The 13,550-nt window shown below is 52.8% G+C and overlaps 2 protein-coding genes across 2 annotated transcripts; both read left to right on the top strand.

The window, feature by feature from the left end:
- Positions 1-438: 438 nt before the first annotated feature.
- On the top strand, positions 439-5,302 carry SNOG_07757 (hypothetical protein; the record flags this gene model as incomplete). Its single annotated transcript, XM_001798035.1, has 4 exons — positions 439-888; positions 947-3,889; positions 3,939-4,168; positions 4,216-5,302. 4 exons carry the CDS (start codon positions 439-441, stop codon positions 5,300-5,302), a joined length of 4,710 nt encoding a protein of 1,569 aa, XP_001798087.1.
- Positions 5,303-6,409: 1,107 nt separating this feature from the next.
- On the top strand, positions 6,410-12,371 carry SNOG_07756 (hypothetical protein; the record flags this gene model as incomplete). The annotated part of the gene is made up of 3 exons (XM_001798034.1): positions 6,410-6,893; positions 6,940-10,321; positions 10,370-12,371. The coding sequence occupies 3 exons, from the start codon at positions 6,410-6,412 to the stop codon at positions 12,369-12,371; spliced, it is 5,868 nt and encodes a 1,955-aa protein (XP_001798086.1).
- Positions 12,372-13,550: the final 1,179 nt, after the last annotated feature.

Raw genomic sequence — 13,550 nt, 5'->3', positions numbered from 1 at the left:
CAAGTACAGCATCATAGCGAACCGCCACCAGCGACTTCCCACGCCGCCCGCGCCCATGGATTGATTGACACACGCTTGCACGACTTGAGTCGTCGTAACAACGCCCTCTCGCATACACAGTAATCTCACCCACTCACTCACTGCGCCCTGTTTTTGGTGTTGTTGGACGGCAGGCGTACGCATCCCTGGGATTCCCTACATAATATCCGCGCTGCCGAGAGTTACGACGATCTTCCTTTTGGCCTCAACCCCCTTCACTCTCTACCACACCACTACCACCGCCGGACCCCCGCAAACACATCCCACCACGCGCTGCTGTTTGCCCTCCAGCCGAATTGGCTCTGCTTGCTCTCCTACAGCCCTTCCGGCTGAGGCCGGCCGCCCTTTGAAGCTTAGCAGCACCCGCGACCCTCCGCGGCGAGCGACCAGATCGCGACAATGGCGCTGCAGCCGCCCCAGCACGATGACATGATGGATATTGAGCAGGTCGAGACCTCTCACCCGCAGAAGCGTATACGATGGGCAACGCACCGCGCGACCGGCGTGAAGGCGCAAAACAAGAGGGAGAGCCTCAAGGCCCGCTTGCACCGGCGGATAGGCTCGGGCGAGAAACGCGACTCGCTGGGCAAAGAGGGAGGATTGCCAGGCGATCCCACGCCCGACAGCTCAGACGCAGGCAGTGACGAGCCAGACGGTGGACGGAGGGTCTATTTCAACGTACCCCTACCGCAGACGGAGCGCGACGAGGACGGCCACCCAACCGCACAGTACGCGCGCAACAAGATAAGAACGGCCAAATACACCCCTCTCAGTTTCGTGCCCAAGAACCTGTGGTTCCAGTTCCACAACATTGCGAACGTCTACTTTTTGTTCATTATTATCCTGGGTGTAAGTATCCCCCCGGACCACACCATCCGGCGACCCGCTGACCAATATTCTTCCGTAGATTTTCTCCATCTTCGGTGCCAGTAATCCTGCGCTGAATGCCGTGCCGCTCATTGTCATCCTCGTCGTTACTGCCATCAAGGATGCTATTGAGGACTGGCGGAGAACCGTCCTGGACATGGAACTGAACAATGCCCCCGTACACAGGCTAGTCGACTTCAACAACGTCAACACTGCGGAAGACACGGTATCCTTGTGGCGCAAGATCAAGAAGGCGAGCACGCGAGGCATCATCTCGACATGGCGCGCAATCAAGAAGGTGAAGACCAAGAAGGGCAAGGGCGCGAAGGGTGCTGAGCATGGCGGAGTGGCTGGAGACGGCACAAGACCCTCGATCGACACACGGCGAGCCTCAACTGCTTCGCACAGAGAATCCTACTTCGACTCCGAGGATGGCATCCAGATGACCCCCGTTCCTTCCCCGCTCCCCGGACAGTCTCCAAGCCATTCACCGCCACTGACGACCGGACCCGGCGACAATGACAAAATTCGAGGCGCCGACACCAAGGGCACTGTGCAAAAGAAGTTTTGGGGCAGCGTCATGAACCCCTACAAGACCGCACCCGAGAAGGCGCGCTTCAAGAAAGATTCATGGAAGAATGTACAGGTCGGCGACTTTGTTCGCTTGTATAATGATGAAGAAATCCCTGCCGACGTGGTGGTACTCTCCACCTCTTCCGACGATGGGGCCTGCTATGTAGAGACCAAGAATCTGGATGGCGAAACGAATTTGAAAGTACGCAACGCCATTCATGCGACGCGCGACGTCCGCCACGCCCGACACTGCGAACGCGCCGAGTTCATCATCGAAAGCGAAGGTCCTCACTCGAACCTCTATTCGTACAGTGCCGCCATCCGATGGCAACAGCACAATGCCAAAGACCCGGAAACCCCAACTTATGAGATGGTCGAGCCCATTTCGATCAACAATCTGCTCCTTCGTGGATGTCAATTACGCAACACCGAGTGGGTTCTCGGTGTGGTCGTGTTCACTGGTGAAGAGTCAAAGATCATGATCAACTCGGGAATTACACCTAGCAAGCGCGCTAGAATATCGAAAGAACTCAACTGGAACGTCGTGTACAACTTCATCGTCCTCTTCGGACTATGTCTCGTCTCGGGAATCGTACTGGGTGTGACCTGGGCAAGAAGCGACACCTCGCATTCTATTTTTGAATATGGTTCTTATGGAAACAACCCTGCCACGGACGGAGTCATTGCCTTCTGGGCTGGTGTGATTCTGTTCCAGAATTTGGTCCCTATTTCTCTCTACATCACGCTGGAAATCATTCGCACACTGCAAGCGCTCTTCATCTATAGCGACGTGCAAATGTACTACGAGAAGATCGACTATCCGTGCACACCCAAATCATGGAACATCTCGGACGATGTCGGACAGGTCGAATACATCTTCTCAGACAAGACAGGAACCCTTACGCAAAACGTTATGGAATTCAAAAAGTGTACTATCAACGGCGTACCCTACGGAGAGGCATACACCGAGGCGCAGGCTGGTATGCAACGACGACAAGGCATCGACGTTGAGGTTGAAGGTGCTCGTGCACGCGAACAGATAGCCCGGGACCGCGTCCGAATGTTGGAAGGCATTCGCAAGTTGCACAACAACCCATATCTCTGGGACGAAGATCTTACATTCATCGCACCCGACTACGTTGATGACCTCGCGGGCGAAGCCGGGAAAGAGCAGCAGGCGGCTAACGAAAACTTCATGATCGCCTTGGCTTTGTGCCATACTGTCGTGACTGAGCGAACTCCTGGCGATCCTCCGAAGATCGAGTTCAAAGCCCAATCCCCTGATGAGGCTGCTCTAGTAGCTACTGCTCGCGATGTTGGCTTCACATTCGTCGGCCGTCAAGACGACCGTCTCATTGTTAACGTCATGGGAGAGGAGCGTAGGTACCAGGTCCTCAACACCCTTGAATTCAACTCAACCAGGAAGCGAATGAGTGCCATCATCAGAATGCCTAATGGTAAGATCATGCTCTTCTGCAAGGGAGCCGACAGCATGATCTACTCTCGGCTGATTCCCAACGAACAACGTCAACTTCGTGCGACCACAGGTGAGCATCTTGAGATGTTTGCTCGTGAGGGACTCCGAACTCTGTGTATTGCACAAAGGGAGATCCCTGATGAGGAGTATGAGGAATGGAACAGAGACTACGACATTGCCGCCAATGCCGTTGTTGGACGTGAAGACAAGCTTGAAGAGGTATCGGACCGCATTGAGAATCACCTCTGGCTCGTTGGAGGCACTGCTATCGAAGATCGACTACAGGATGGTGTTCCCGAGTCCATCTCACTTCTTGGCCAGGCCGGTATCAAACTCTGGGTCTTGACTGGTGACAAGGTTGAGACAGCCATCAATATCGGCTTTTCTTGCAACTTACTCGACAACGACATGGATCTCATCATTCTGAAGGTCACTGACGACAACATATCATCAATTGAAGCACAGCTCGACGAGAAATTGAAGATCTTTGGGCTCACAGGCTCTGAAGAAGAGCTTGCTGCCGCGCAATCTGACCACGAACCCCCACCACCGACCCACGCTATCATTATTGATGGCGACACGCTCAAACTCGCTTTGGACGAAAGCATGAAGAGGAAGTTCTTGCTCCTATGCAGGCGCTGCCGATCAGTTCTTTGCTGCCGTGTCAGTCCCAGTCAAAAGGCCGCCGTTGTCAACATGGTCAAGACTGGCCTGGACTGCCTGACTTTGGCCATCGGTGACGGAGCCAACGATGTTGCCATGATTCAAGAAGCACACGTTGGTGTTGGTATTGCCGGTGTCGAAGGCCGGGCGGCAGTCATGTCTTCGGATTACGCCATCGGACAATTCCGCTTTCTCACTCGTCTTGTGCTTGTTCATGGACGATGGTCGTACCGCAGGCTTGCGGAGACTATCGCCAACTTCTTCTACAAGGTAAGTTGGTACAACTCTATCAACACTTTCAATGTACTAACATACACAGAACATCATCTGGGTGTTCGCTCTTTTCTGGTACCAGATCTACACCAATTTTGACAGCCAGTATATCTTCGACTACACCTATATTATCTTCTTCAACCTGGCCTTTACATCGCTCCCTGTCATCGTCATGGGTGTTCTAGATCAAGATGTCGACGACAAAGTCTCATTGGCCGTCCCTCAACTTTACCGTCGTGGTATCGAACGGAAAGAGTGGACGCAGCCAAAGTTTTGGTACGTGTGTATGATGAATTCACCAGGATCTGGCTAACACATGATAGGGCGTACATGTTCGATGGTGTATACCAATCTCTGATTGCATTCTATTTCGTCTACGAAATTTTCGAGGCCGGTACTTTTGCTACTGAAAGCGGCCTCGATTTGGCCGAATACAGGCGCATGGGTATCTACGCCGCCACCGCAGCTGTCTGCGCCGCCAACATCTACGTTCTTTACAACTCGTACCGCTGGGATTGGCTAATGCTTCTCATCATCGTCATCAGTACCCTACTCGTCTGGACATGGACTGGTATCTACACATCCTTTACTTCAAGTGCTCAGTTCTACAAGGCTGGCGCAGAAGTGTACAGCAACATCAACTTCTGGGCGTACCTTTTGGTAGCTGTTATTGCATGTTTGCTTCCCCGTTTTATCTTTAAATATGCCCAGAAGACGTACTTTCCCCTCGACGTGGACATTATCCGGGAACAGGTGCAGCAAGGCAAATTCGACTACCTACGCACTACGACTAGCTATCTGCCTCCGCCTCCGAGCAAAGTCGCCGCTGATAAAGCCGAACCTGCGGATGCCGACGCGACGAAGTACAAGGCTGCAAATGCTGAACCAGCAGACGAGGATGTACGACCGATCTACCCACCATCCGTTGCGCCTACCGCGACAACGCACAATCCGCGAAGTCAAAACGGGTCGAACAGCACCGACTATACCTTCCGCCGTAGTACGGATGGTATGCCACTTGCGACCGAGCCTATGCCTCCTGTCTCTCGCGTATCAACGGAATTCCGCGTGCGACCCAGCTTCGACCGCGCGCGAATGTCCATGGACCGAGTGCGTCCCAGTTTCGAGGCCAGCAACGATTTCACATCGGCAGCCATGCTTACCCGCTTGGAGTCGTCGCATAGTCGCAACAGCTTCCACGGGCAACGACAGAGTGTCCAAGGCATGGGCCAGGGCCATACAAGCACACAGCCCAACCTGGGCAGTCGATTGCGCAACGCCATCCGTCGTGCAACAATAACGCGGGAAGCACTGCGCCGACAGATCTGGAAGTTGCACCTCCCATGCCCAAATCGCCCAAGCCAGGGTCAAAAAGCCCGCCCAACAGTCCGCCGCGGTAGCCAAGGCTGAATCACGACTGCAATTGTACATAGACACTACTGTTGGCTTTCCATGAGCGTTTTTCCTTTATTGTTACCCATCAGCTTGCCTGCGTCCCCCGGCGAAAAGCAAGCAGGCGTTCTTTTTCTTTTGGGCGTGCCAAAGTTGGCAATTCCCTCCCTTTTTTTTGTTGAGCATTTTCTTATTTTGATTGAGAAGGGTCACATGATAGACGGAATGTTGAATGAGTACGGCAACGCAAAGCGAAGCGGATACTTTGGGTTGTAGATATTTTAATTCCGACTGGCGGTTGCTGGTTGTCTTCATCTTCACTTGGCTTGCTGTGCGTGTGGAGGGCGGCTGACTTGCGTGGTATTGGTGATGATGGGATTCTTGATGTGTGAGCGTGATGAGACTCGAGTGATTATTTGGTATGGGTTGATGAGTTCTTGACATGTTGAGGATCTTCACGCTGCTGTATGAGCAGCTTAGTGCACTGGCAGGAGACGTTAAAGTATGATTAGCTTTTGACATAAAGCCGTAGTAACAATTATGACAGCCTCAAAGACTGCCAGGAGTCTTCTTGACGGCGGAAGGAAGTCACTTAGTAGCGCCAAGTCCTGTTAACATTTCTGATTAGAGTGAATAACGTCGCAATGAGCGTGCAGATGGGAAAGGAAGTGTAATAGGCTTGGCACATGCACGCGTCCGTGTGGCGCTAGCACCTCGGCCGCGTCGCGCGTTTGACAGTTCTTTGAGCACTGACGTCTCTCACTTCCCATAACCTCGTTGGACCTGACCGCCGGCCGCTCCGTCTGCTCCACGCTCTCTCACCGGCCGCCAAATAAACCCCACACACTCTTTTGTTGTCTACTTAAAGGCTCCCTTCAACCCTCTCCCACCAATTGTTCTGCGCCAACAACGAGCACGGCCAAGGCGTCAGGGTGTAAATAGCAACTTGCCCAGATAGACATCCGCTGCGCCTTTACAAAGGACTGGACGTGGGCGATGCGTGATTGCATGGGCTTGTAGGGCACTGAGAAGAGCATACCAGGCTGCGTGTGACGCACGACCTGGGGTAATACACAATGGCTGAGGTTGTGGAGAAGATCAGGTAAGTTGCGTGGGCATGATATGATGCTCCTACGCGAGACATCCCCAGTGGTCACGTCTAACCAGCTCTATGCATACAGTGAGCTCCGAGCGCTACCGGAGGACCAGCATCTCTTTTGCCCACGCGTCGGCGAAGATGATCAAATATACTTCCCCGAAGACGTCGCCAACTATCCGCCCGAAACCGATCCCGCCGAGCTCGAAGCCCGCAAGACCAAACTGCAAGAGGCCGAAGAGCGCAAATGGTCTGCATTGAAGGCCATGGAGATACTCGCGTATGACGGAGACGAGGCGGCACCACACAAGGAATGGCTCACCAATCGAGTCGACCAGCACATGGAGAGCTGTGAAGTCTGCGTTAGGGTCTTTTACATGTCCAGGCCCGAGTGGAGGATACGGCTGATCGACACTTACGACGAGGAGAATATCGTCGATTTCATGCGTTTGGTCGACGAGAGCTGCCTGGGCCGCATACGGAAAGGACTGGAGGAGGCCAACAGGTTGCTGAGCAAAGCAGAGCCGAAAGAGAGGACCCATGCGACTGCTGCCACCAGAAAGCACGTATGCCTTCTTTGAAGCATTGAGCTGCGATGCCATGATTCGGGACGAAGGCCTACTCCAAGAAGTTTTTGACACGCCGTTCGACTTGGTCCAGACGAAGAAGCGCCTAAAGCTTCAAACATACCTTCCAGCCATGACCCGCTTCTTATTCAGTAAGAACGCGAGACGGCTTGACTGGGCGACCAAGTCATGGGTGGGGTTTAAGCGAGACTTGCTGAAGTCTGAGTTCGAATGGGCCGTGCGTGACCATCTCATCAATGTTATGATGAAGGTGCAGATGACCAATCTGGATATGTCTTATGTGCCACTCTTTTGGGGCGGCGTACGGCTCATTATCGAAAGGATGGACAAGGAGCTCATTACAGAGTACATTCGTAGTCTTGACGGTGACTTTTACAGATTGATGCTTGACCATCTCTCCTTAAGGCCGGAAGGCTTCTCAGAAGGCTTCTTTGAGCTGGTAGCTACCATGAAGCTGCTGCTCGAAAAGGCCCCGGTCGACTTCTGGGACGGCATGAACGCCATTACTCCATCCATTGCGAATGTGGCGGAGCAGGTCTTCAACAGCCCTGTCTTGAAGCACCTGTTGACGGCAGTCACATACACTCCAGAGGACCAGCAGAACCTCGAGGCTGCCTTCAGCTGGATACCCCCGTTTCTTGCATCCATCAAAGTCTCTAACCTCGGCCCTGCGGTTCGACCATTTGCTAACGCCCTCTTTGGCCGCTATCAGTTGGATCACTTCACACCACTGGCAAGATCATATTGCTTCAAGCAAGGTATGCGAGTCCTTGTTGTCGCCTTCAAGACCATGGGCGAATACAAACAACACACCGATTTTGTTGGGCAGCCCACAGTAAACGGCATGCTGGAGATGCTCACCACTTACATCGATCTGATCGTCAGCAACCTGAAGCGCTTCAATGGCAGCAAGGAGAACGAGGAAGAGTTACAACTGGCACTATCTGTGATTCAGTATGCTTTCCAGCTCGAGGCCAAGTCGCTGGTCGTTGAGAGACAGCTCATCAACGCAAAGCAGCCCTCACCTACAGAGACGCCTTCATCTACCGCCATATGGAAGACAGTCCTCCGAGCCATCGACGCCAGCAACCTTGACCTTGCGACGCACTTGTTGATCGCCGGCAGAACGCTCATTGGTCTTGAGCCATTGTCCATGAAGGCGGGAGTCGACAAAGTGCCCGCGACAGTACGGCACTTTAACGATCGCTTCAAGACACTCTCCCAATCCATCACCGACATTGTCGAACGACTATCAGAATTTCACCCGGCGAAGTTACAGGCCCTATTTGAAAAACAAAGTGCAGCTAGCGCTATCATCTCCCTCCTTTTCTCATCTACTGAAGACACGAGGAGTGCTGTCATCGAGCTTCTCAAGATCATCAGCTCAGAAGACGAACGTCGAAACGCTCTGCAGCACGTCCTCAGGACCTATTACCGCAATGCATTGGGCGGGATTTCCGACTCGATCCGCCAAGTCAAGATCAGGAAAGCTTTTGCTCCCGCGCCTAGCATGATCAAGACTTGCTCTGACATTATTGATGTCATGTGCAATTCGCAGGATGGTATACTGCGATCTCGAAGCCTCGAGCAGAGCGAAATAGCAACTACCATGACTTTCTGGAGGGGCCAATGGGAGATGCTCACAATGATTTTCGCCACCACAGAAGCGTGGAGCAACTTGGGTTTCTACGAGAAGCAGCAGATGATGGACTTTTGCCGAGACACGATGCAGTTCGCAGATCAGCTCTTCGACCAATACAGCATCTTGGTCGCCGCCCTGAAAGCTAACGCTGAAGAAGGAAGTAACAAGTCAAACTTGCTGAAAGAGCTTCTGGCTGAACCCGCAAATGCTATGGACGGACTCGCCAGATGGCTGCGTCTGCGGGACGAGTTCCTATCCAGTAAATCCGTCACGTTGATCAGCAAGCTTCTTGTCCGCCTTCACAACGTGTCCATCGAAATTACAGCGGACACTCTATCCTACATGGAGAGAATCCTGTCTGGTGAAATTCGCGCCAAGCTTAGTGCGACACAACAGGCCGAATTGCAGCAGGCTCTGGAGACGCATCTTGGTCGCCCTCTTGTGAAGGAGGAAGAGGTCAAGCCAAAGCAAGCCTCGATAAGCAAATGGATGTCAACTGGTACAGACCGGGCATCAACTTCAGGCAACCTTATGTCTCAATTAACCTCAGGTGCGAGTGCATTCCAGCAAAAACGAGAGCAGATGAAGGCTGCGGAGGCCAAGACCGCGAAACTTAAGACTCTGGAAATTCAGAAGGCTGCGGCGCAAGACGATTTCAAGAAGAAGCGCCAGCTGGAGAAGCAGAAGCGCGAACAAGAAAAGGCCGCTGCCATCGCGAAAGCAAGAGCTGCTCGAGGCATACCATCGCACATCGCAGAAGCAGGTTCAGGCCTAGAAGGTCTAGGTGTCCTAGGTAAAGACCAGGCTGCGAAGGGAGAAGGCCTCATGCACTCATCCGATGAGTCCGAAGACAGCGATGGTGATCTCGACGAAGAGATCTTCGGCATCAAGAAGACCAAGAACAAGGCTGGACCAAAGACGAACATCATTAACGAGGTCAAGATCCAGATGCCTACCAAGAAGAAGAGGGCCGTGCGTTCTGCTCGAGACATGCGTGCTCGCCTTGCGCCTGATCTGACCGCTCTCCACCGGGCTTTCCTTGGTTGGGACTACTTCCACGAAGGCGATTATCCACCAAAAGCACGCCCAGAAATGTACTCCAAGATTCCTACAACATTTCGCACCCCCAACGATTATCAGTCTACTTTCGAAGCTTTTCTCACGCTTGAAGCATGGCAAGGTTTTGTCAAGGAACGAGACGAGAACCAGGCCAAGCCCTATGAAGTCCGCATAACGTCAAGAGCTAGCGTCGATGCGTTCCAGGAACTTGGAAGTACTATGACCTTCGCTGAGAACAAGGAGATGCGGATTGGTGAGGGCGACATTGTGGTGTTGTCAGTGTCTCGAAAACTGTCGGCAAATGAGCCGTCTTGTCTCGCTAGAGTCTCCAAAGCGAAGAGGAAAGGGCAACACATCGAAGTGTTGTATCGTGTCTTACCTGCAAACCCGCTTTCGTCTTCGCTGCAGCCAAACAATACCGTATTCGGATTAAAGGTCCAGTCCATCATGACCTTAGAGCGCGAATACGGTGCATTGAAGGGTCTCCAGTACTACGACTTGTGCGACGAGATCATCAAGGCCAGGCCATCTCCTTTGTTGACATACAGTGACAAGCAAACCGAGCCTCTGATCCAGAATTACAATGTGAACAAGGCGCAGGCGAAAGCCATCAAGTCAGCGATTGACAACGATGCATTCACGTTGATTCAAGGGTAAGCGTTAATGTGTTGACTGTTTTAGGCTATGCTAACGTGGTACAGTCCACCTGGTTCTGGTAAAACCAAGACAATTACTGCGATTGTGGGAGCAGTTTTGTCAGACAGCCTCCGCAATCGTGGCACAACCATTACTGTTCCTGGCCAGCAGCGTTCAGAAACTGCCTCCAAGAAGCTACTGGTTTGCGCACCCAGTAACGCTGCTGTTGACGAATTGGTCATGCGTTTCAAGGCCGGCATCAAGACACTCAATGGAGAAGTGCGGAAAGTCAACATTGTACGTCTGGGTCGCCAAGACAAGCTCAATGCAGCTGTACAGGACGTATGTCTAGAAGGCCTAATCAGTAAGAGGCTCGGTCAAGATCCAGGTCAAGGGAAAGGGCAAGACCCAGAAGCGAAAAGCAAGATGTACGAAGAACACAAGCAGGTTTCTGAGCAGTTGAGAAACGGAAACGCGCAAAGAGATAGTGGAGAGTTAAAGGGCGATGCTGCGGCAAAGCTTGAGAGCGATCTTTTTGCGCTGCGTCAACGCAAGGCTGCTCTGGGTAGACAAATCGACAACAGCAAGGACGAAGAGAGGCTCCAGAGTCGTAACTCAGACCTCAGCCGCCGCAGGGCGCAAGAAGCGATCCTCAACGATGCGCATATTATTTGTGCTACGCTTAGTGGTTCCGGACACGAGATGTTCCAGGGACTCAGTATAGAGTTCGAGACTGTCATCATTGACGAGGCTGCGCAGTGTGTTGAGCTGAGTGCTCTCATTCCTCTGAAGTACGGTTGCGCAAAGTGCGTGCTGGTCGGTGATCCAAAGCAATTGCCACCTACGGTGTTTTCAAAGGTGGCATCGCGCCACCAGTACTCGCAGAGTCTTTTCGCTCGTATGGAGAAGAACCATCCTAATGATGTGCATCTACTCGACACGCAGTATCGTATGCATCCTGAGATCAGCTTGTTTCCTAGTCGGGAGTTCTACGACGGCAAGCTCATGGACGGTGGGGACATGGCGACTATCCGCAAGCAACCATGGCATCAGAGTATGCTGTTTGGACCATACCGTTTCTTTGACGTGGCAGGCCAACAATCAGCCGCGCCAAAGGGTCACTCGCTTATCAATCGCGCCGAGATTGAAGTAGCGATGAAGCTGTATCACCGACTGACTTCAGACTTTCCCGACTACAACTTCCGGGGCAAGATCGGCATCATCACTCCGTACAAAAGTCAGTTGACGGAGCTCAAAACACGCTTTGCGTCCGTCTATGGAGCCCAAATCATCGAAGACATTGAGTTCAATACCGCGGATGCCTTTCAAGGTCGAGAGAGCGAGATCATCATTTTCTCCTGTGTGCGAGCCTCCGATCGGGGAGGCCTTGGTTTCTTGGAGGACATTCGACGTATGAACGTCGGTCTCACACGTGCGAAGTCTTCTATGTGGGTGCTCGGCCACGCGCCATCGCTTAGTCGTGGCGAGTTCTGGCGCGGATTGGTGGAAGATGCCCAGGAGAGGAAGCGGTTCACAACTGGAAACCTGACCCAGATGCTCAACCAGCATTCGAGCAAATTCCCTGCTCCTAAAGAGGGCTATGTTCAGCCGCATCGACCGCTAGTTGAGATCAAGTCTGAACCTATGAGTCGCTCGGGAAGTGGCCAGTCAAACGAATCGGACCGCAAACCCACCAAGCAAGAGATCAAGCAGGAAGTCAAACAGGAGATCAAGGAGGAGCCAGGTCTTGTCCACCACCCGAAGCGCAAAGCTGAAGACAAGGACGAATTTGACCTCTTTGGCGATGTGCAGGATGATGGTGACATAAACATGGAAGATGCACAGTCAGATTCCGCATCGAACACGCTCAATGGTGGTAGTGGTCGATCGACACCAGCTGCGTCTTCCGACATTGCACGAAAGAGCGCCACTCCCGGTGCAGATGCACCAAATGGCGCTGACGCCGGGGCGGGTCCTACACATGTGCTGGCCGCCATGGCAAAGCCCAAGATCAGGCGGAAGCCAAACCCATTTATCAAGCAGAAAAAGAAACCGAAGACTGGATAAGCTCGGAAGTAATAGACATTGGAGAAGATGAAGGGTGAAGTTGAGCATATTTGCATAATAGGCAAGCACTTGCGTTGGCTTGTCTATCTGGCGTTTCCATGGCCTGACTTTTCACGGCTTCAGCATCGGCACGGTGTTTTGACACTATATAGCTTGTATCATGTACATGTAGCACAGGCCTTTTCGCATTGGTAGATTGAAAGTAATGGGCAGGAGAAGCATGCTTGCTCTTCCCGGCGGCTTGAAGCTGACGACATCTTCTCACGAGCCACAAAGCCCGCGGCGTTTGGGGCCGAGATCAGACCGACCACGATCGCCTGTGCGCTGGACGTGCCGTGACTTGCATCCGTAGGCTCAGGAGCGGTCTGCATTATTACGTGAATAAGGAGGGATTCCTTCGTGGCGTGCAATTCGACGTGGCTCGTCAGTAACCATGTGGAAATCTGTAGATCGCAACTTATCGCTTACCGCCTTGACTCGTCCTCGAGTCGCACCGAGCTGCAGACGCCATGTGCACAAAATTATCTCGACTTCCAGAAATTCCCCTGTCCAGCTTTGAACGCTCGCTGGTGCGATTCATCGATTGTTGGAGCACGATCCACGATCCTTTCGGGGCTTTTCATCTTCGTTGCGCATGAGAGATCGGAAGCACATCCTCCCTTTGAGCGATTCTGTTGGTTACACCGCATGCTCGTCCGACCACATTCCTCTCGTACCACGTTCCAAGGCACCAAGTACCAATCTGTCGTCGGCTAAGGGCATGTCTGACCGCGGTTGAAGAATTGTTGGTGTGTCGTTAGCACAATGCGACTTTCCCGCGCAAAGAATTCACATTTCTCGTGACATGCAATGACCCAACATCATCAAAGACATATCCCGTCGCGCCCGTCTGCCAGTTACCCCAACTTCAGCTCGATCATACCCCGCGATTACCCTCCAAAGCCAGCGCTCAATACGCCGCCGTGCGACTTTGGTGCCACGTCGAGACAACTGCATCCCAACACGTCGATTACCGCCCTGCGTCACACAACAGGCCCGCTCCTCCCTTCAGGTCCAGGACAATTTCTGACACGCAGGACGCTTGTATGCACGTCGCCACGAAGCCCCTGGCTAACGTTGCAACGAGCGTCCATCAGTCTTGGTGAGATACAACGACAACTGCATATGCGGTCACTTGTC

Source organism: Parastagonospora nodorum (assembly GCF_000146915.1).
Source record: "Parastagonospora nodorum SN15 chromosome Unknown scaffold_11, whole genome shotgun sequence".
NCBI lineage: Eukaryota > Fungi > Ascomycota > Dothideomycetes > Pleosporales > Phaeosphaeriaceae > Parastagonospora > Parastagonospora nodorum.
Note: the sequence above shows the minus strand (reverse complement) of the source record. Positions and strands in the feature narration are given on the sequence as shown.